General features: G+C 41.9%; 1 protein-coding gene across 1 annotated transcript in view; it reads left to right on the top strand.

Moving 5' to 3' along the window:
* The window catches only part of tiam1a (TIAM Rac1 associated GEF 1a), a 178,012-nt gene that overhangs the window by 56,963 nt on the left and 96,824 nt on the right, over positions 1–24,225 (top strand). Inside the window, exons 3-9 of the mRNA XM_060908541.1 lie at positions 1,425–2,325; positions 5,188–5,659; positions 12,701–12,873; positions 16,714–16,938; positions 17,766–17,951; positions 21,559–21,705; positions 23,249–23,323. Of these exons, the coding sequence (XP_060764524.1) occupies positions 1,435–2,325; positions 5,188–5,659; positions 12,701–12,873; positions 16,714–16,938; positions 17,766–17,951; positions 21,559–21,705; positions 23,249–23,323 (2,169 nt within the window). The 5' untranslated portion in view covers positions 1,425–1,434. The remainder of the gene's footprint in view (positions 1–1,424; positions 2,326–5,187; positions 5,660–12,700; positions 12,874–16,713; positions 16,939–17,765; positions 17,952–21,558; positions 21,706–23,248; positions 23,324–24,225) is intronic.

The following is a 24,225-nucleotide window of genomic DNA, read 5'->3' as shown; positions in this document are numbered from 1 at the left end:
TATTAAATGCAGTAACAAGTAAGGCTACAGTCACACCATAGCTCACGATGCTTTGCGATGGTTTATCAAAGAAAATGAGGCATTTTGATGGTGATGCATGGCGATGTGTAGTTTGTACAGGCGAGCTAAAAGTTGTGGTCACACAACAAGTGAACAATTGACCATTTTCTTTTGAGGAGACCTGGCATTTTTCCTAGGAGGCATGTTTGAGGGTTTTGTACGTATTGGCATCTGGCAGGCGAATGATCGCCGATGCCTTGCTTAATAGATTTCAACAATGTGTGACATCAATGCCAACCAATCAGTGACGATTACACGACAAATGTGTCGTGTAACCATTGCCAAACATTTGCCGAATATTCATGAACCCTTCACCCAACAAATTACGAACCTCAGCAAAGGATCACCAAATGTAAATGCACATTTCAAGTCTTGGTGAAAGTTAGGCTATGCCTCACCGCTGTGTTGCAAAGGCCCCTGCAAGCATCGGGGACATGGATTCGAGGCAAGTACCTCTCAAGAGGTTCAGCAAAGGTTCCCCGAGCTTCGGGAAGTATTTCCAAACCTATTTGCGAGTCTTCGCCGCTTAGTTTGCCAACAAGAACATGACCACCAAATTTCAATGCATGCATCGAAATGTTTTGCGATGTTTTTGGTCACTCACGAGGTGGAGACACACCAAAATACAACTCATGAAGCTTGGAAAACAATCGCAGTGCATCATATGATTGGTGGCTATGCTACCAATTTTTCATCGCCAAGTATTTCCAAACCCATCGCAAGCTGTTGTATGACCAGAGCCTAAGCAACAATGGCCTTTTTTGTACTATAGTCAGAGTCGTGTTTTTTGTTTGTTTGTTTTTAAATATCACTGTGGTTATAATACTTTGATCATCTGTTAACTTTGCTTTAAAAAAAACCTAATAGTTCAAAATTGTACCCTTAGTATGCATACCACAGCAAAGACATTTGCATACTTACAAAACACAAATATATTTTAATGTTGCTAAAGTGGGAGGTGAGTAGGCTTCATATCCTGTTGTGTATCAGAGATATTTCTGGTGTTTAAGACTCTACACACACACTCTGCAGCTTTCTCACCCTGATAGCTGTGTGTGGATGGTGACACTTCTTTTGCTTTCCACTGATTTTCACCTCAGCAGGTGCTTTGTGAGTACACATGCTCTGAGAAACCGGTCCCTTTGAACGTGGTGCATGGAGTTAGTGACTTGCTTGTGCATCATTTGTAACATTGTCGGAGGAATGTACAGTTTGCTGGTCAATCAGGTTTGAGAGCTCAAGGGCTAATGTGTTATTGAGGCAGCTCAAAGCTGGGAAGAACACATTCCCTTTCACAACAGCTCCAATAGCAGGTTATGTAGTGGAAAAATTGCCAATCGTAACTTGTTTCTTGTTTGTCTCAGATGCTAAACCATGGGAAATATAGAGAGCCAGAATGGAGACCAGAGCTTACACATCGAGACTCAAAACCACCTATCACGCAAGCACATGTCACACTCTTTCCGGATCTCCAATAAGCCTTCACGCCGCTCTCGCAACATTTCCTCTGGTAAAGTGGAGCACCATGGTTCAGAAGCCAGCACCAGATCAAGCAGCACTCCCAGCATCCCTCAGTCACTAAGCGAGAATGGCTTGGAGCCCTTTAATGAGACAGATGCACTGAGTGGACACGGCTGGGTGGATCCGGGTGGTGTGAATCTGCGGCCCGTATCTTTTCATGACAAACCTGGTGAACAGAGTACCACACCAGGCTCGGAGGACGGAGGGGAAACAGTGGTGGGCGATGGACAGGATGATGATGGCCTTAATGTGACAGAGAAGATGCACCAACAGAGGGTGAACGATCCACTCGGTGAAGGTGGAAGTTTTAAGAACAAGAAGCGCTCCAAATCAGCCGACATGTGGCGTGAAGACTCGCTTGAGTTCTCACTGTCTGAACTCAGCCAGGAACAGTTGACTAGCACAGAGGAGATCATCCACACCACTGAGCCTGAAAATGGAAAGTTAAACAGGGGACATGATGGTCACTCTGGTGAGAGGACCAGTTCTTTAGATGAGCTGTGCACCCAGAAGACATCCACACACCGTGGCTCTAGGAATCGCTACAAGTACAGGCGGGATAGCAAAAGGGCAACAGCAGGGAGAATAACCAATAATATGCTGTCTCCAGGGGAGGAAGAAGGCAGTGGTTATGGAGCATACACACTGCCCTGTAGACGCTCTCACTGCCTTTCTGAAGGTCCTCCCAGCCAACAGGGGGCACTGTGTTCCAGCATGCATGGACGCCGTGCACAGACTTCACACGTAAGTACCTTAGAATACACATGATTGCCCACTAACACGATGTACAATAGTTACTCCTGTTGATAAAATGTACCAAAAAATACTGTAATATTTTATAACAGCTAGTAAGTGCAATTATCAAGGAAAGTATAACAAGGGTATGTATGACTCTTCAAATCATTATCATAAAAGATAGCTCAATTATCCTTAATGTTGGATTAGAAAAAGCGTGAAAGACCTCAAGCTTGTTTTCTTCACCCACTACTATTAACGTTTACTGATCAAGAAATAATGATGATGTGTTCTTTGAATATCTGATGCCATTGTAATGGTAATAAGCTTTGGATCCTAGAATTTATAATCAGGACCAAATCATGAGGAGCTGTTCTATTTCTTAAATGTTGATGTAAGAAGAATAAAAGGACCTGAAAATACAGGATCCCAATGACAGTGTTCTGCCTTCTACATATCTGCTATACTGAGATTTTTGTGAAACTTTCTTCAGTTTCATAGACCACCGTTGCCTTTACTTGTCAGCTTTTTAAGTGTCCTGCATTACCAGAGTGATCTCTGTAGTTTAAGAGGGCAGAGTAGTGGGTTTTAAACAGTTTTGATCCCCCGCTGGCTGGAAGGGGGATTATGTCGTGGCGATGTCCGTCCGTCCATCCCTCAAAGGGTGCTCATCTTCTGAAGTCAACTCCTCTCACAATTTTTGGAGGAATTTCAGGAAACTTGGCAGGATTCTTTGTTATATGTCGGTAGTATGCATATTGTAATTTCGTTAAATTTGGTCACATTTTACCAGAGGTACAGCCCTTGAATCACAAAATTATACTTTGACAATTTCATGAGAGTGTGTTTTCCTTCTGAAATCAACTCCTCTCAATTTTTGGAGGGATTTCACGAAACTTGTCAAAAGGCATTGCTATATATCGATAACGCATATTGTTATTTTGTTCAATTCGGTCGCATTTTACCAGAGTTATGGCCCTTGATTAACAACCTTGTACTTTCACAATTTCATGAAGGTGTGCTTGCCTTCTGACATCAACTCCTCTCACAATTTTTGGACGAATTTCTCGAAGCTTGGCAAAAGGCCTTGTTATATGACAGTAATAGGCATATTGCAATTTAATTTCATTTGTGAAAATTTTCCCAGAGTTTTGACCCTTGATTAAATAACTTGTACTTTGATAATTTCATGAGGGTGTACGTTCTTCTGAAATCAACTCTCACAATTTGTGGAAGAATTTCACCAAACGTGGCAAAAGGCTTTGTTATATGACCGTTATATGCATATTGAAATTTCGTTTAATTTGGGCAAATTTTACCAGAGTTCTACCCTTGATTATTAACAAACTTGTATTTTGGCAAGTTCATCAAGGTTTGCTTGCTTTCTGAAATCAATTTCCCTCACAATTTTTATCCCCTGCTGGCCGAAAGGCCCAAAGGGGGATTATGTCGTGGCAATGTCTGTCCTGAGAAGGGTACTCACCTTCTGAAATCAACTCCTCTCACAATTTTTGGAGGAATTTCATGAAACTTGACAGGATTCTTTGTTATATGACGGTAATACGTATATTGCAATTTTGTTCAAGTCAGTCGCATTTTACCAGAGTTATGGCATAGTTGCCAGCGGGGGATATTGTGCTCTCAGAGCACTCTTGTTCAGGAATTCATTGGATGGGTAAACATGATTGCTTTTTAAACAGCTTCTACTTGAAACTTTTCTGTTGTAGCAAGCTACATAGAAGCATTTAGGTTCATTACAGACGTAGGTACAAACAAACAGTGTTGTATCAGTCTCAGTCAAGACAAGACAAATTCAAGACACATACTGTATGAGGGTACTTCAAAAATTTCTCAGCCTCACCCAGAAAACGTCACAGGAGAAATATTATTCTTGCATTATTTTTCAACATACTTCAATGCACTTGGTCCACCAATGTTCAAGCTTCGCTATCCCCTTGCGGAAGAAGGTCACATCTTGAGCCTCCAGATACTCCTCAACCACATGGATGACTTCATCATCACTCTGAAAATGGTGACCATGTGAGTGGCATTTCAGTCTGGGAAACAGACAGAAGTCAGATGGTGCCAGGTCAGGTGAGTAAGGTGCATGGGGCAACAGTTCAACAGTTCCATTCTGTGTGGCCAGACACATTGTCCTAGAGCAACAACACTCCAACTCAAAGTGTTCCTCTCCTTTTTTATTTGATTGCTTCTTTCATTTGAGTTTTTATAGACAGTGATATAAGGCTTGCTGCATGGGTGGCACGGTGGTGTAGTGGTTAGCACTGTTACCTCACAGCAAGAAGGTTCTGGGTTTGAGCCCAGTGGCCAGCGGGGGCCTTTCTTTGTGGAGTTTGAATGTTCTCCCTGTGTCTGTGTGGGTTTCCTCTGGGTGCTCCGGTTTCCCCACAGTCTAAAGACCTGTGGTTAGGTTTACATGGGGTGGTATAGCATAGCTGTCCACTGCTTCAGATAAGTTAAATGCAGAGGATGAATTTCACTGTGCTTGAGTGTGCATGTGACAAATAAAGGTTTCTTCTTTATAGTATACAGTTATGTCCCAAAATGGGAGTTACGCCCCTTGTTTCAAGGTAAAGCCGAGAAATTGTTGAAGTACCCTCATACCAACTGAGACCAAAACAAAACTGAGACATTTGCCAGTCAAGACCAGAACTAAAGGCAACACTTTAGATTTATGGTCCAAGAGACCAAACTCTAGTACAGTGGTCTGGTGACCATGACACCAGTCTTGATAAGTCCAACCTGCAAACTGATGAATGTTTTTAAAAGTGTACGTTTCACAGTGTCATTGTACCAGTACTGTATTAGTGTTTAAAAGGGATTAAAATTTGTTCTTAATTTTGCTCACAGGACATCACAGCAGGCGAGGACAGTGAATATGGAGACAGTGGCATTGATGGTGTGACTGTTGACGCCAAGCCCCAGTCACGTCGCTGCAAGGCCATGTCAGCCTCTTTTTCCGTGTACTCTGCAGCCAGTGTCAGGAGCAGCAGTGGTAGCAGCAGTGGAGGAGGAGGGGATCGGGAGCACCGGCTGGGTGAAGGCCAAGGAGTGTATGAGAACTTTCGACAGGAACTTGAGTTAAGCTCACGGCAGACATGTGAAAGCCTGGAGGAGGCAGGGTCGGCCGTCAGTGATGAGAGAAGCAGTGGTACAGCGAGTTCTGCCTTCCTGTCTGAGGCACTGTTTCTCGAGACAACACAGGGTACAGTACGCAAGGCAGGTGCATTGGCTGTGAAGAACTTTTTGGTGCATAAGAAGAACAAGAAGGTGGAGTCGGCAACCAAGCGCAAGTGGAAGCGCTACTGGGTATCACTGAAAGGTAAGAACACTGATGGACTTTAAGTGGCACCTTTTTGTGATACAGATTGTAAAACTAATGTTATTTGCTATGATTGTAATTTATTTGATATAAATTCCAGTTCCAGTTTTTAAGCTCTACACACTTTAATACTTTGATTTACTTTGAATAACTGCTCAGTTTACTAGTAGTTGGTTGGATTTGGGTTGTCCTGCCAAGCCCCAGGAATTTTCCAAATACAAATGGTTACTTTTGTTCCCACCAAAATCATACCATCACTGTAAAAAAAAAAATTATAACCACATTAATTTATATGAACATATTTCTTCTCTTTAACTCCAATTGTCAAGACAAGTTTTGGATATTGAACTCGAGTTTATATGTTCTCAAAAATTAAACTTAAAGTAATCCATTGTCTTGACGACTTGTGAGTTTTGTCTGGGTTGTCAATATTCATTTAACTCACGTCTGTAAGTTATAAGTTGAAAAAGGGATAGTGGGATGAGGAGGAGGAGGAGGAGGAGGAGGGGTGAAGCCAAGGAAATACCGGGAAATACAGAGACGTTACCGTGATTCAGAAGTAATTCAATGTGGGGTTTAAGGAAACTGGCAAACGTGCTATTATTAGACAAGATGAGAAATAAATCCAAGTAGAAACAATAAAAAAATGAGTAATCTTAATTTAAAATAGTAATAGATATGAATATAGGTAACGTTTTCTTAACGTCACTTATATTCATATATAGGTGAATATAGTGTGAGTGGAAACAGTGAGGAAGTTTCTGTTTATTTGCCAAGATAAAGTGCATTTTCTTGAATGGATAATATAACATAGTAAGTTGTTTTAAGTCAGAGTATCAACTTAAACAACAAATGATCTTTAGTTAAATACCTTGTATAACTTGGGAGGCGAAGTGGCCAAGTGGTTAGAGCGCTTGACCACTAAGCGAACGGTCCCCGGTTCGAGCCTCGGCTCGACGGGGATCTGGGGCTCGCTCCCTGTCCACCCAGCAGTGAATGGGGACCTGGTGGAAACACTGGGGGAAGTAAGGTGGCGAGGAAAGGAACTGGCCACCCTACCTCACTGTGCCGATGGCCCAGGACAAGTGTGCTCTCTAACAGGCACTACCCCAATGTACGAATCGTATATGGGACCCTCTCTTCTTCATCTTGTATAACTTAACTTTTTATGTTGAAACAAAACTTATCTTCCAGTTGAGTTTACTCACATTTTTAAGGCAGCAGGTGAACATTTGCTTCTAAGTTTAACCAGTTTGATTTTTTTTTTTGAACAGGGCTTTTATCCATTGAAGTTCAATCAGATTTCACAATCTCTTTGTGCCCTCAGGCCACAATGAGAAAAATGCATCTATGCACATTACATTGCAGGCATTTACCGTAGCAGACGCTCTTATCCAGAACGACATACAACATACCCTGGAGAGCAGTTGGGGGTTAAGTGCCTTGCTCAAGTGCACTTCAGCTATTCCTGCTGGTCTAGGGAATCAACCTGGCAACCTTTTGGTGTCAAAGTTGCTTCTCTAACCATTAAGCCATCAGAGGTGGACAGTAACGAAGTACATTTACTTGAGTACTGTACTTAAGTACACTTTTCGAGTATCTGTACTTTACTTGAGTATTTTTTTTAAACTTATGACTTTAACTTCAGGGCAGCATGGTGGTGTAGTAGTTAGCGCTGTCGCCTCACAGCAAGAAGGTCCGGGTTCGAGCCCCATGGCTGGCAAGGGCCTTTCTGTGTGGAGTTTGCATGTTCTCCCCGTGTCCGCGTGGGTTTCCTCCGGGTGCTCCAGTTTCCCCCACAGTCCAAAGACATGCAGGTTAGGTTAACTGGTGACTCTAAATTGACCGTAGGTGTGAATGTGAGTGTGAATGGTTGTCTGTGTCTATGTGTCAGCCCTGTGATGACCTGGCGACTTGTCCAGGGTGTACCCCGCCTTTCACCCGTAGTCAGCTGGGATAGGCTCCAGCTTGCCTGCGACCCTGTAGAACAGGATAAAGCGGCTAGAGATAATGAGATGAGACTTTAACTTCACTACATTTGAAAGGCAAATATCATACTTTTCACTCCACTACATTTCTGTCAAGGTCCTTATTATTCGTTACTACGAAGCAGCTTTGAAAGTGGATGGTTTTTTCTTTTCTTTTCTAAAACGTGATTGTTTTTTTCACAGGTGACGCTGAGACAGCCTATCAGTAATCACTAGGGTCACGTCATGTCCATAGACTGTATAAAATCAAGTTCAATAATTTCTCAGCAGCATTATTTGCACTCGATCAGTTGAGGGCAGGATGGAAGGAGGCGGTTCTTCTGGAGAATACACTCACTCAGGGCCATACCTCGAACCCATGTTTCAGTTTTCTGAAAGGATTAAAGATTCATTTCGTTTTAAATGTTTGCTTTGTTTGCCGAAAACAAATCACATCACGCCCTACAAAAACTCGCCGTCCAACGTGCGGAAGCTTATCGAAATATGTAAACGTTTTATTCCAAGAGAAAGCTTGCAACGAAGTAGTCAGTGCTTTTAGAGCTAGTGATAATGTTGCAATAGCCATGCAGTCTGGTTAGTCAAATGACTTTCTACGGATTTGCATGTCAGGTTGCCGTAGCCTTGTCCATGACTGATGTTTACACATAGCTAGTTAACTTGGACACTGTTAGTTAGCATGTAAAAACAGAGTTATGCTAAAATGAATAACGTTAACCTATCTGAAGTCCTTTCAGAAACATGTTTTAGCATAATCTTGCCAAATAAATAGAATGTAGAAAATTTTCTTTTCTAGTAGCATTAGCTACCCAATATGATTTTGAGTTTGAAAAGCATTTGCTAGCATGTCAGGTGGAGCATCACTGATTAACTAGCTTAACGTTAAACCACCATGATGGTACAGCATGTGTTCATTTTGTGAATTCACATTTCTGTCTTTGGTAACGGTGTTAGGTTTTGTAAGCGTTGTGGCAATAATACGATGATGCGTTAACAGAAAATGTACTTTTGATACTTAAGTATTTTTAAAAGCAAGAACTTCAGTACTTTAACTTAAGTAAACATTTGACTGGACAACTTTCACTTGTATCGGAATAACATTTGACCAGTGCGATCTGTACTTTGATTTAAGTAATGAAGTTGAGTACTTTGTCCACCTCTGTAGGCCATGCACCTGTTCCTTTTCTACCAGTTAATCACATCAACAGTAAAGTCATTTTCCCAGAGCATTTGATTCTTTTGTTTGATGCATACTCCTGTATAGTAACAGGATTCAAGAATGTAAAATTTCACACACTCTGAAAAAAAAAAATGCTATTGTGAGCGACGTGCAGAAGAGCATTTCCTAACATCAGATGTGCTGTGCTCTTCCTCCACTGTCTGCATGAACCTCATGCCTGCAATTACACACATCTGTATCGGATTCAAGGATGTGTCCCAAAACACACACTAAATACTGTAACTAAATAATAATAACAACACTAATGTTGTGACATTCTGTTTGTATGCAGTTTGGGATGCATCCAGAATACTCATGACTTGCAATTGCTCAGTATTACTGAAGGGTTATGAGAATAAAATAACTTTGTGCACATCAGTGTGACTGTCACAGATAATCGTAGCAGATGAAAGAGGAAAGCCTCTCAACAAGGACTTGTCTTTTACCTTCAATTAGCTGTCACCTCTTACTCTGACTGCCGAATCAAGCAGCAGTACACCGGCATAGCTGATACCATGGTGTAACTATAATCAGCAATAATCTACAAAAAGAACTAGCTAGTGAAAATATAAAAGCGCTCTTTTGAAGGGGAAAGGGTTGTGCTGTTGTTTTCTCACAGCACACATGCTGCGGGTTGAACTAGCAAGCTAAAATAGTATCGAGAACAAAACTAAAACCTAGTTCTTTCTGATGTCTTTTTTTATTTTTAAACCTGATCTGTGTTCTTGGGCGGCATGGTGGTGTAGTGGTTAGCGCTGTCGCCTCACAGCAAGAAGGTCCAGGTTCAAGCTCCGTGGCCGGCGAGGGCCTTTCTGTGCAGAGTTTGCATGTTCTCCCCGTGTCCACGTGGGTTTCCTCCGGGTGCTCCGGTTTCCCCCACAGTCCAAAGACATGCAGGTTAGGTTAACTGGTGACTCTAAATTGACCGTAGGTGTGAATGTGAGTGTGAATGGTTGTCTGTGTCTATGTGTCAGCCCTGTGATGATCTGGCGACTTGTCCAGAGTGTACCCCGCCTTTCACCCGTAGTCAGCTGGGATAGGCTCCAGCTTGCCTGCGACCCTGTAGAACAGGATAAAGTGGCTAGAGATAATGAGATGAGATGAGATCTGTGTTCTCAATTTATTTTGTTATTTAATCTGTGCACGTTGTTCACCAGCCTGTCAGAAAAATGTAGCACAAACCAGATAGTGTTAGCATGCTAGTTACAGCCCTCACAAGAGTGCACATCTTCTTTCATGTATGAAGTTGGGTTGAAAACATTTCTTGTATCTGCACCGAATGAGTACAAATACCCTCCTAATTCCAACTTGCTACCCCGACACAGTGCTGACACTGAATTATTATTACAGGATTGACTAGATGAATTACAGCAGCCCAGAAACATGTTTATTATTGAGCAGTGGTTCTCAAACCAGCCCTCAGGGCCCACCTGAGGACATGCACATACACAACACAGAGATAGAACAGGTTTGAGAACTACTGTTATAGAGTATCCTGTCTTTATTTTTTATATTTAACAAAAAAAATGTACACACTCTAGATTTAATTAATAAGTCTATTTTGAATACAGCTCATTTATTATTTCTGCAAGAAGCAGCTCAAAGTAGCACAAATTATTCTATCTACATTCACTGGATTTGAGCAATTACGCGTTCTGACTGGCTACACTACTAAGAAGATATCAGCTCATATACTTTGAGTAGAGAAAAACAAAATGGCGGACCGTGTTGCTGAACCAACTGAGGCCGAAATAAAATCTCTACACAAAAACAAAACCCCAAAAATTGTTATCAAGTATCTATAAGAAACAGAAATAGCTAAAAGAATATAGTTTTTTGTTTTTGTCCCCCCCCCCCCCCCCCCCCAATATATCCTGTTCCATGCTCCAGCCCAGTTGGTGGCGGTAATGCACCTTTAAGTTGGTTTGCCAACTGCCAAAAAACCCTAAAGAAGAAGAAGACCCCAAAAAGATACAAAAAAAAGTGCAACAACATATGGAATAAAACTATTTGATGGTAATAACCAGGGTTGTAGTACTCGAGTCCAGGACTTGGACTCGAGTCTGACTCATGCCCTAATTTTAAGGACTCATGACTCGACTTGGACTTGGACTCAAACTTGTGCATTAATTGCATTCAGACTCATAAATTGGAGACGAGGACTTGGATTTTTTTCTTCATTTTTTGTAACATGCCATAATAATTTGGCATAAGATATTTATAACTACATTCATTTTTGTACAAATTTCGTGCAAGAATGTCACACCTTCGCGCCTTGGTGCATGCATTAGATAGACTATCAGGCACGCTCCAGACAGAACGCGTGCCAAGTGGACTTGCGCATGCATGCCGTAAATGGTTTCACATAAAGGCAGCAACAGCCACTATCAAATGGTGCAGTTAGAGTCTTGTTCTCAGATTCGATTCGGACTCGACTTTAAATTTTCTTTAATGACTTGGACTTGAACACTGGGGACTCAAGACTGGACTCGGACTCAAGGTTTAGTGACTCGACTACTCACTGGTAATAACGTATCTTTTTATTTTTCAAGAATTATATTATAGCATGGGCGGCACGGTGGTGTAGTGGTTAGCGCTGTCGCCTCACAGCAAGAAGGTCCTGGGTTCGAGCCCCGGGGCCGGCGAGGGCCTTTCTGTGTGGAGTTTGCATGTTCTCCCCGTGTCCGCGTGGGGGTGCTCCGGTTTCCCCCACAGTCCAAAGACATGCAGGTTAGGTTAACTGGTGACTCTAAATTGACCGTAGGTGTGAGTGTGAATGGTTGTTTGTGTCTATGTGTCAGCCCTGTGATGACCTGGCGACTTGTCCAGGGTGTACCCCGCCTTTCGCCCGTAGTCAGCTGGGATAGGCTCCAGCTTGCCTGCGACCCTGTAGAAAGATAAAGCGGCTAGAGATAATGAGATGAGATATTATAGCATTTTTCACAAATTGCTACTGTTATTTCGCCGGTTTGTTTACATTCTAAGCGGAAATTATTCTGTCGGACGTTTTATATAAAGCTTTTATTTATCGAATTTGCAAAAAATAAAAATGCTGTGTTTCTCAAAATCCAGTGAATGTGGATAGAATAAAACAGTTATTCCACTCAATCTCGTCGTACATGGCTTATAGCCGGCTCGGCTCTACGTGCCTCGTTGGCTCATGTACGACTCAATTTTGTGGAATAACTGTTAAATATACCCCTTCTTGTCCTTTGCACATGAAAGCTAATAAAATAATTTGAAAGCGTTCCCTCCAGACCTTATGCTGTAATTCACGTCAACCAAGCTGTATGTCAGATCAAATCACTGCTGCCCTCCCACTCCTCGACTCATTTTCTCATTATCACGGGAGGGTGTAGATGAATCGTTATACTTGTTTCCCTTTAGATTCCCATTTATTTATTTATTCAGTGCTCATTACAAATCAGTCCTGACCTAGCTGCCAAGCCTTGCCCTTGAATTTTAATGCAGTGTCTGTTCCAGGTTCCAGGATGTGCCTGTCTGTGGATTGCAATTCCCAAGCAAATCTGGTGTAATATTCTAATTAGGTTTTCACTGCCTATCTTGTAGCCATTGATGTGTGACGATCTCATGTCACATCGATTTTTTTTTACTCAAAAATGCTTATATTGTTAAGCTCATGCATTTAATGAGAGTATAAAACTACCACTAATTAATTAAGATGTTAAAGAACACAAGCCATATGGGATGGATTCACATGGTCTTGCTAACCTTTGCTTTATCTGCCATCCTAGCTTTGTCTGTTTATTACTAGCGACAGTATGCTAGCAAACAAATTTTTACCATCTCTTCGCTTTTGTTGTCTACCCTTTCCAGGATGCACACTCTTCCTTTATGAGACTAATGGACACTCAGGAATAGATCACAACAGCATTCCCAAACATGCAGTGTGGGCTGAGAACAGCATCGTCCAGGCTGTTCCTGAACACCCCAAGAAGGACTTTGTTTTCTGCCTAAGTAACTCATTAGGTGATGCTTTTCTCTTTCAGGTGAGTTTTTCCTGATTTCAATGGATATAGCAATGCTGCTACCTCTGTATTTTACAGCAACTGTAATGGCGTCAGGTGATTAGAGACCTCCAGCTATCAGATACACGGCATTTGGCTAAATTAGCCAATAAACTCTCAGCATGTTACAAGTTCTTCAAGCAAGGTGTAAAGTAGCAGTAAATGGCTTAATCGTCAGGGTTTTTCAAACCATTTTATGTGGTTGGCAACAATGCAGGAAATCTGCATGTCTTAGTGGCATTTCATTGTGCTGCAGATAATATGTATCTTGGTTTTAAAGGCCAATCTGTCAAGCATGATCCAATATTGACAGGGACATTATAGACGGCAACAAAATTTTGTAATTCTGTTAGTGTCATATTAAAAAGGAGGACCAGTGGCCATGTAATTAACCAAATTCTCTGTTTTCATACATATAGTGCCTTGTGAAAGTATTCATCTCCCTTTGTGTTTGTCCTGTTTTGTTGCATTACAAGCTGGAATTAAAATGGATTTTTGGGAGGTTAGCACCATTTGATTTACACAACATGCCGACCACTTTAAAGGGGCAAATTGTTGTTTTACTGTAACACAAACAATAATTAAGATGAAAAAAACAGAAATCTGGAGTGTGCATAGGTATTCACTCCCCAAAAGTCAATACTTTGTAGAGCCACATTTTGCTGCAAGTCTGTTGGGGTATGTCTCTATTAGCTTAGCACATCTAGCCACTGGGATTTTTGCCCATTCCTCAAGGCAAAACTGCTCCAACTCCTTCAAGTTAGATAGGTTGTGTTGGTATATAGCAATCTTCAAGTTATGTCACAGATTCTGAGGTCTGGGCTTTGATTAGGCCATTCCAAGACATTAAAATATTTCCCTTTAAACCACTCCAGTGTAGCTTTAGCAGTATGTTTAGGGTCATTGTCCTGCTGGAACGTGAACCTTCGTCCCAGTCTCAAACCTCTGGTACCCCTTTTCCACCAAATCAGTTCCAGGGCTGGTTCAGAGCCAGTGCTGGTGCTGGTTCACAACTCGTTCAACTTGCGAGCCAGCTGAGAACCAGCTTGCTTTTCCATCGCTCGCGGTGCTAAGAGAAGACACGTCATTACGTCGCTGTATACGTCAGTTACGTCGTTGTATACGTCATTATGTCGCTGTATACGTCAGTTACGTCACTACGTTTGCATAAACCTTGGCGCGAATATCGAAGCAAAAACAATGCAGAAGAAGCAGCAACAACAACAATAATAATAATGGATGACTTCGCGTTTGTACAGCTGCTGCTTCTCGTTGCTTAAAAATGGCGATCTTTCACGGTCTTGTTATTGTTGTCGGTCTTAACAACTCCGCCCCCCCCCCCCGCTGACGTAAGTGGTTCTTTCCTCTGGCCCAGCAGAGAGTTGGTGCTAGCCTGGAACCGGTTTTTCTGGCCCCAGAGCCAGTTCTTTGTCAGTGGAAACTGAAAACCCGGTTCCAAACTAAGCACTGGCCCTGAACCAGCCCTGGAACTGCTTTGGTGGAAAAGGGGCATGGCTGACTCAAACAGGTTTTCCTCCAGAACCACCCTGTATTTAGTGCCACCCATCTTTCCTTCAATCCTGACCAGCTTTCCTGTCCCTGCAGATGAAAAGTATCCCCACAGCATGATGCTGCCACCACCATGCTTCACTGTAGGAATGGTGTTCTCAGGGTGTTGGGTTTGCACCACACATGGCATTTCCCATGATGGGCAAAAAGCTCAATTTTAGTCTCACTTGACCAGAGACTCTTCTTCCACGTGTTTGGGGAGTCTGCCACATGCTGTTGGGCAAACTCCAAACATGTTTTCTTCAGCAATGACTTTTTTTCTCTCCACTCTTCCATAAAGCCCCACTCTGTGGAGTGTACGGCTTAAAGTGGTCCTATGGACAGATACTCCCATCTCCACTGTGGATCTTTGCAGCCCCTTCAATGTTATCTTTGGTATTTTTGTTGCATCTCTGACTAATGCCCTCCTTGCCCGGTCTGTGAGTTTTGGTGGGCGGCCTTCTCTTGTCAGGTTTGTAGTGGTTCCATATTCTTTCCATTTTGCTATAATGGATTTAATGGTGCTCCCTGGGATATTCAAAGTTTGGGATATTTTTTATAACCCAACCCTGATCCATAATTCTTCACAACTTTGTCTCTGACCTGTTTGGAGGCTCCTTGGTTTTCATGTTGCTTGCTTAGTAGTGTAGCAGAGTCAGTGTCCTTCCAGAATTGAGGTATTTCACCTGACGTCACAGGGTCACGTGACGCCCCGGTGTCCGCCATTTTGAACGTCAAGCTAGCTAATGTCAACAACAGTAGCTGGTATGTTACTGTAGCAATGTTTGCGTTCAGTCATTTGGATGACTGTTAAAACCTTTCAGTCTCAAGTTTTTCCTTTACTGGATTTACTAGTTTACTGAGCTAGCGCGCCGGCCGCCGGCAGGCTAGCGTGCGCTAGCTCCCAGCTTGCCCGAGCGCGCTAGCTCAGTAAACTAGTAAATCCAGTAAAGGAAAAACTTGAGACTGAAAGGTTTTAACAGTCATCCAAATGACTGAACGTAAACATTGCTACAGTAACATACCAGCTATGATGTTGTTGACATTAGTTAGTGCTAACAGCTAGTTGCTAATACACTGCTACAACTACACCGACCCTAATAATACAGTTCTTGGTCATTGCCTGGTAACAGCAAATTTATAACGGGCCATGTCCCAACAGACTAAGAAGTTATTTCAATGACATTTAATAACATTTTGTTTATCCTGAGGACCGAAAGTAAATGAAAATGTGAACAAACCTTAGCTGTAATAAGATGGCGACCACCGGCTCCAGGGATGACCCGCTGATGCAGGCATGTTACCCAGCCTGACACAAAATATTTGTAGGCATCCAAACTCTTATACGCTTTCAGATCAATACCTGTGTATGGTGATGGGTTTTTAACGACATAGGTATACAGATCATGTGGGCCGAAGTCAGGTAAAGACGAGGGCTTCGTGTACTTCCGTATGTCACTGAACAATCCTGGTGGAAGCAGGTAAACGTCGTTCTCTAAGCCTGCTAACCTCAATTTTTGCAAATACCTCTCCCTCTGCTCGCCCTGTAAATGCCCTACGTCGCTGGATAGTGAAGGTGTTTTCTGCATCTCGCTCCTTTTTCTTTTATGTTTTTCGTTTGTCACCTTCCTCGCATTCAAACTGATTCGAGCCGTGCTGTCCAAAATGGCAGCATCACATGGCTTGGTCACGTGGGTGAAATACCTCAATAGGTTGATTTATACAGCCATCATGTGACAGATCATGTGACACTTTGATTGCACACAGGTGGATCTTAATCAACTAATGATGTGACTTATGAAGTGAATTGGTTGGACCAGCTCTTATTTAGGGGTTTCATACGAATGGGGGTGAATACTTATGCACACTCCAGATTTCCGTTTTTTCATCTTCATTATTGTTTGTGTCAAAATAAAACAACAATTTTCACCTTTAAAGTGGTCGGCATGTTGTGTAAGTCAAATGGTGCTAACCCTCCAAAAATCAATTTTAATTCCAGCTTGTAATGCAACAAAACAGGACAAACACCAAGGGGGATGAATACTTTTGCAAGACACTGTACACTTGGCGGCCTAGCTCTTACTTGCAAGTGTATCTAGTTCTCAGTTGGTTCTTGAGGAACAGCTGTTGTAAATGTCTAATATAAAACAGATCTATTCTGATTACAATTGTAGGCAGATGTTTCAGCAAACATCTTGTAGGTTTGCTGGAACTCACAAGTGTTATAATGTCAGTCCTCTGTCTAAACACAATCTTTGGCGTGGCTTTGATCAGACATCAGGGCAGACAGAGCTGGAGAACTGGATCACAGCCATCCACTCAGCGTGTGCCACGGCAATGGCCCGGCAGCACCACCGCGAGGACACCGTGCGCTTCCTGCGCACTGAGATAAAGAAGCTGGAACAGAAGATTGATATGGATGAAAAGATGAAGAAGATGGGAGACATGCAACTCTCAGCTGTCACTGACAGTAAAAAAAGGAAGACCATTCTGGAACAGGTGCGCTATAGAGTTCAATCAGATCCAGATTTACTTCTTATTTATTTTTTTATTCATTTATTTAGCACAATTTAAAAAAAAACACACATTCAACAACGAAGACAAAGATAAGCAATATAGTGCAGGGATTTTTAGAAATATTTTTAAAAAATAATGGTTGTGTGGAGGGAACAATCTTTTGAGTAGGAATGTGGTAAATAAAATGCTTTGATTCATGCATGGACATTATGGTTTGTGTGTGGGAGATTGGTGCATGCGGTACGGTATTTGTTTGAAAACTGCTTTTCCAGAGTGCTGGGGGGGGGGGATTTGTGCATCAGAGAATTTTCTGTTTTTTGTTGATCCAGTGATGGAGGTGTATACTCCTACATGGTTTTTAAATAGATTCAGGATAGTGTGTGTGTGTGTGTGTGTGTGTGTGTGTGTGTGTGTGTGTGTGTGTTTGGTTTGCTCACCAACACTGTTCTCTAGCACTATATAAGTATTAATAACATTCCTGCCCACAGCTCTCACCACAAAGCACCACCTCACCTCTCCTTTCCGAATCATACACTACACACCTCTTTTAAGTATTTTGTAATGTAAGAGTGATATAAGAGCCTAAAAACAACCAACGCTTTATATTTTTGCCAGTTTGAGTAAAAAACATGTTGGGGTAATATTTTTTGAAGCTATATTCATCTTTATTGATCTTATTCCACAATCTTCTCTATTTGAATCACAAATGCTAGTAGGACCTGAAGCAGTTTCATATAGATCTTGGCTATTGAGCTGTATTGTAGTGTTTATTGTTCTGTACTGCCTCACCTGCTTTTTTCCTGTCTCAGATCTTCCTGTGGGAGCAGAACCTCGAGCAATTTCATGTGGATCTGTTTCGTTTTCGATGTTACTTATCCAGCCTGCAGGGCGGCGAGCTTCCCAACCCCAAGCGCTTACTGGCTTTCGCCTCGCGGCCCACGAAGCTGGCCATGGGCCGCCTGGGCATCTTCTCCGTCTCTTCCTTCCATGCCCTGGTATGGAGACACACACACACACAGGATGCATAGTTACTGAACTCCATGTTATCAGCAAGCTCTATTACCAAATTTTTTGGTAACATTACCTAATGACATAAGGCAATATGACACCTACAGTTTTCATGACCTGTATAAACATTTAGAAGCCTTATTCCAATCGGCATGAAATGCTATAAAACCTAACTGCATTTGTCAATTTTGATGTTAAGTTGTGACAATTTTGAGGATGAATCAATTTAGATCATTATATCAACTAACTATCCATTATGTCAGTTGTCAAAAAAGGTTTTTTTGGGTTTCATGTAGCCTTATAAATACTGTATGTCCCTGAAGTCAGGGGTTCTTAACCTTTTCTATTTTGAGGCCCACCTATTCATACTTGTAATGAGTCGGGGCCTATTAAAAAAAGATCCCCAATTATTTTGGCTCATCTATTCTATTAGAATCTAATAACCGATTGTAAAATGTATTAATGGGATGCAACATCATTCCGTGTTACAGATGGGAGCCCAGGAATCAAATAAATACAATAAAAGCAAACTGTTTTTAATTGTAGGTGTTGTATTTTAAACTGTCTGGATGTACCAGAAGCCAAATCATGCATGCAGGGCATTCTCAGTCAAAAGGGATTAATGATCCAAAAGTGGAGTCTGATCAATTAACACAAGAACTTATTGCCATATTTGTGTACAGCAAACAAGCAAGTTATTAAAACCAAGAAGTCCATTCAAAAGAAGTGGATACAGAAACCATTCAGTGTGATAGATCCTTACATGCTAACAAAGAAGGATTTTTCCTGTGAAAGAAAAATTTACGAGCTAAATTTGAGATTAGTAGAATAAATTTTGATCCTATTGTAGCTGTAACTAAATACAAAGACAGTAGTTATGCATACTATTAATTAACTTAATATGAACAGATAAGCCACAGATTTTAAGGTTTTTTTTAAGATTGTGTATATTTTTTGTATTTATAATTATTTGTATCTGTACATGCACGACCCCACCAGTTCTGCTGATCAACTTATTGTTTTTAAAAATAAAGTTATTCATTCATTCATTATGAGTTGGAAAATTATCCATCCTTTGAGTTCCCTGACATCTCAAACTACCTGGTGCTGCAGACATCATTCTACACAGGTACACAGATGAAAATCTGGAAGAACATGGAGGCGTACAACTTTTTATATGTGGCTGGGTTAAAGCTCTGGGGATCAGGACACAAGATAAATCCTGTATCGTTTTTGTCCGGGTAAGGAGGGATTTCTGTGCTTTTTGTACGTGTCTTTGCGGTGGTTGCTAGGATGCTACAAGTTTTAGTATCGGGTGTAAACAAACCACATGTGAGAGTGCAGGCACTTACTGATGTATGCACGGAGGAAGCAGATCAGCAGACTGTCAACAAAGCCAAAACGTGTGACTGTTGGTAAACTAGCGAGGGTCAGGCGATTGGCGAACAACGTGATGTGGAGAAGACAAAGAGCGAAAACGGAAAGGAAATAGCAAAAGGTCAGGAAATGCTAGAAACAGTCAGAAAAGATACAAGGCTCGGTGTGTACTGAAATGGCAGGACAATATTTCGCACTGGAGTGGTGTGAATGAGTGGCTTAAATAGCGGAAGCGGTGATTAAGGAAATGCGTGACAGCTGTAGTTCAGTAGGCTGGGGACAGAGGGCGCTGTGTCATGGGAGTTGTAGTCTTGAGTGTTTGTAATCTGCTCCTTCACACCGGGATTACTGACACTATGGCTGTTCGATTCTCAATCCTCCCTGCTCTCCTCTTCCAGCAGGCATCACAGAGCCATATAATTCATCCACAAACTTATTATTTATTCTGCCCACTGCACGCTCTCTCTCTCTCTCTCTCTCTCTCTCTCTCTCTGTGTTGTGCATGCGTGCTCTCTTTCTCTCTGTGTGCGTGCACACATGCTGGGTAAATGGAGAGGAGGAATGTGACAAAAATAAAGGCCTGTTCTTCTTAATTTACCTACAAATGTGTTTATTCCACTTGAAAAGTGTTCTGCAAACCAGCTACCGGATTTGGGCCACTACGACATCCTAAACTATTTAATATTTGCCTTTAAACTTGAAAAAAAAAATTGCGGCCCACTAGATGCCGCTTCGTGGCCCACTAATGGGCCACAGCCCAGTGGTTGAGTTACCAATCAGAATGTTTGCATGCACATTAATATTCCATTATTATTCCAAATATTACAATATTGGGAATTTGATACAGGTCATGTAAACAGCATATTCTGTTTGGATATTCCGAATTTGGCCTTATACCGAAGTTAGCATTTTCCGATTAAGACATGTGGGATATGCTGATATTATTCGGGTATTAGGCGCATTCTTGGGAATATGTTTCCAGCGCATTCAGAATATGCGTCTTAATTGAGGTTTGTAGGGCAGTATAATATCTTACCTTACTGTCCTACTCTTGGTTTATTTCTGTGCGACTCCCTTTGAGCTCCATTCTGTGTGATAACCCAGAAGCACACACCAACAAATGCGAACCTCTGTCATGCACATGCCGTTCTACGATACTAATCTGTATGTTTATAGTTTTCCTTCAGTAACTCATAGTGATTTTATGTAACACCTCTTAAGCTATAAAAAACAGCTTAGTGTTATGTAGGCAGACTGATGGAATGATCCACCTGTACACTTTACTCTTAACACATCCAGGATTGCAGAACGTAGCCGTCATCCCACACTTCTGTCATTACTGTGCAGAATGGCGATGCGTGAAAAAAGTTTCTCCTGAAAGTAGTGCTGTTATCATCATTCTTCCTTTCTGTGAGAAGTGAATTCAATGAGAAATCGATTACAGTTTTAAGCTGAGTGAGAGTTGGGGGTTTTTTTGTTTTTTGTTTTCCCCCAGAGGAAAGCTTCAATGATGAGTCAGTAATTGGCTTTGTTGGATTTGTAGGGACTTCTTTTCATGTAATATATTCTTTGTGAGCATTTAACAAGATTAAAGAAGCATAGCATGTCTTTTTAAAAGAACTCTTTCTCTCACTCTTGAGCAGAAAAACTGCATAGTAATAAACCCTTTTCTGCCAGTCTTCAGTGCTTTGGCCCATCAGCGATTGCACTTTCCTTCATATGAGAGTTGCAATCATATTTTATAAGTGATTTAGTGCTTTACAAATGACATGTGGGATTTATGTTCTCATCTTTGCTGCACACTTACAGCTTTGTTGTGTAGCTCTGCCCCAATATGAATTAACCCAGAAATGCCAGCCAGATTTTCAACCTCTACAGGAGGTGAATATGGATGCCAAAACATTGCGGCTATGTGTATATCCATGCTGTGACCTATATATGCAGCAAGAGTTTTATATTTCCAATCCTGTCAGAGGCTGAGGACTTGCTGAGGTGTCAGCATGTTCCATTATCACCATTACCAAGAAATATTAACTGGAGGGAAGATAAGCTGTTTATGTCAGCAGGTTTATTTGGCATGGTTTTGAAACTTGAGGCTAACTATGTAATCATGTGTTGGGGCTAATCCTGGTGGTTATCATACTAATCTGCACATGCAGTTAAAGGTTGTATGTCGGATATTCAGTGTGTTTCTGTGTATTTGTGTGTGCTTTCCAGGTTGCAGCGCGGACAGAGAGCGGTGTTCGGAGACGGACTCATGCTTTGTCTCGCTCTTCCAGTAAACGCAAGAGCCGTTTTTCCTCACTGTGGGGTCTGGACACTACCTCAAAGAAGAAAAGCAAAAGCAGACCCAGCATTAGCCAGGTCTTTTCATTACTCTATATCCTAGAGTAATATCCTAGATTTTAGCTCTCAACTCATAATTGGATGATTGAAGTTTAAAGGTGATTTTTACATTCACAAGCCATGTGATTCAATCATGCAAGATGGCACATCATTTGTCTATGTGAAATTTAAACACCGTCTGGAAAGCCAGTCATGCGTACTGTCATTAATCCTACCTGATGACAGTTTTTAATGTACATCACTGTTTTTAACTGATTTTGCCAAAGTTGACTGTTTTAAAAGTAGACGGGGGCGGCACGGTGGTGTAGTGGTTAGCGCTGTCGCCTCACAGCAAGAAGGTCCGGGTTCGAGCCCTGTGGCCGGCGAGGGCCTTTCTGTGCGGAGTTTGCATGTTCTCCCCGTGTCCGCGTGGGTTTCCTCCGGGTGCCCCGGTTTCCCCCACAGTCCAAAGACATGCAGGTTAGGTTAACTGGTGACTCTAAATTGACCGTAGGTGTGAATGTGAGTGTGAATGGTTGTCTGTGTCTATGTGTCAGCCCTGTGATGACCTGGCGACTTGTCCAGGGTGTACCCCGCCTTTCGCCTGTAGTCAGCTGGGATAGGCTCCAGCTTGCCTGCGACCCTGTAGAACAGGATAAAGCGGTTAGAGATAATGAGATGAGATGAGATGAAAAGTAGATGGCCTTTTGATTTCATGAAATCGGTGAAATTTCATTCCCTCTGAAATTTGGTTATTGTGATACATGTTTATTTCTACGGGATAAAGCAGCTAGAGATAATGAGATGAGAGATGAGATGTTTATTTCTATAATAAATAAAAAAACAGGCCACTGTATGGCTGGGAAGTTGTTTAATTTGAGGGGATTCCCTAGCAAATAATGTGCATGAAATTGAAATCGCTCGCTTCGTGCAGTCAAGCAGACAGAGGAAGTCCATGTGCGCATGCGCAGGTTTACCTTCGTCTTCTTTTCCTTCTTCTTTTGGGTTTTACGGCAGTTGACATCCAGTGTTGCATTACTGCCATCTACAGGTTTACCTTTGACCGTGCACTGACAGTTCCATCATTCTGTCGCTAAACGAACAGCTGAACACCGAGGTGCTCGCTGACAGCCGATATTTATTAGTTTGGTCCTGCGTTTCCTTTCCTTCTTATATAACATAACATCTTTTCTTCTCACTTTCCGTTACTGTAGTCAGTCTTTCACGTTTCCTTCACGTCCTCCATTTTCCTCTCCTGTTTCAAATTTGTATCCCACAATACCTTGCGCAAACGGGGAAAGCCCACCACATGATACATGATGTAGTATCTTGTATTGCGTCATGGTGAAGCAGGAAAAAATAATGGAGTATTTAGGGCCACGTGGCCTTAAATTCATTAATTGTTCTGTTTAAAAAAAAAAACCTCATAAAATTGGAAGTCTGTGATTCAAATTCAGTAGCTTTCAGTCCACTAAACAAAAATAATTGTGTGTCAGGGAAAATAATTTTTATGAGCTGAATTTGAAGTCTGTCTTTAACAGAGCCAAAATGTGATCTTGTCTGGCTGTTTTGTCTGTTATAGGTGTTTGTGGATAGAGAGGAACCAGTGAAGAAAAATTTGGAGGAAATGTTTGGCGATCCAACCAAGGAGAGCTTGGTAAGGAAAATACAACTTTAATTTGAATTAGTGAAATGAATTTACTGTGAAAGAGAATAGCTGTAAATAATTACATCGTGTGTAGTTTATTGGGGGGGAAAATAACTTATTTGGAAACCTAACGAAGGATTGAGAAAGGGGACTGTACACTTATTGAGAGAGGTGTACAGTTTTAGTTTAGCTGTTCATTGGGCATTGCTGCGAGGGGTCTCCTGGGAAATACGGGTAATGCTAGACAATCTTCCCACCCGACACATCCATAACAGAGCTGGATGAGACAGATGGCTTGTGTCTTGGTAGGTGAACTGTGTTTGCACGTGTATGTGATGGAGAGCGAGAACCATTTCAAAGAACATATACATATACTGTGTTTGTGAATGCATGTGAGAATTTGTATCCATGCATGAAAAAGAATGCAAGGGAATGATTATGCATATTGTGTTTGATGCAAAGGGAGAAGTAAAAATGGCTTGTATTAGTAACTCACAGTGACTGAACTATTGTTGTTTCATCAGCCGTCCACCAAACTTCATCGTCCTGCCGTCAGTGTGTTCATGTGTGCAACCACAATCCTTTACACTCCCCTTAATCCCTGTGTGTGGGTTCATGCTCTCATTCATTACACAGCCCACCATCAGTGGCATGCTGTAGCCAGATTGCTGGGAGGGAAAGGGCACAGTGAAGCCTGTCACCCAATACGGGATGATAAGATATCAGCACTTGGGCAGGATGCTGCTGCTGACAGATCCGCTGATAGACCTGGGAGTCCAAGAGCCCCCATATCCTAGCCACAATGCCCTCCTGTTCATCAAATCTCACCCAGTTGATCAGCAACCACAGGCCAAGCTTTAGCTCGATGGGGCAAAAAAAAGATCAGATACTGTCATGGTTGGATGCCAAGT

Source organism: Neoarius graeffei, chromosome 25, assembly GCF_027579695.1.
Source record: "Neoarius graeffei isolate fNeoGra1 chromosome 25, fNeoGra1.pri, whole genome shotgun sequence".
NCBI classification, from domain to species: Eukaryota; Metazoa; Chordata; class Actinopteri; order Siluriformes; family Ariidae; genus Neoarius; species Neoarius graeffei.
This window is presented reverse-complemented; position numbering and strand designations above follow the sequence as displayed.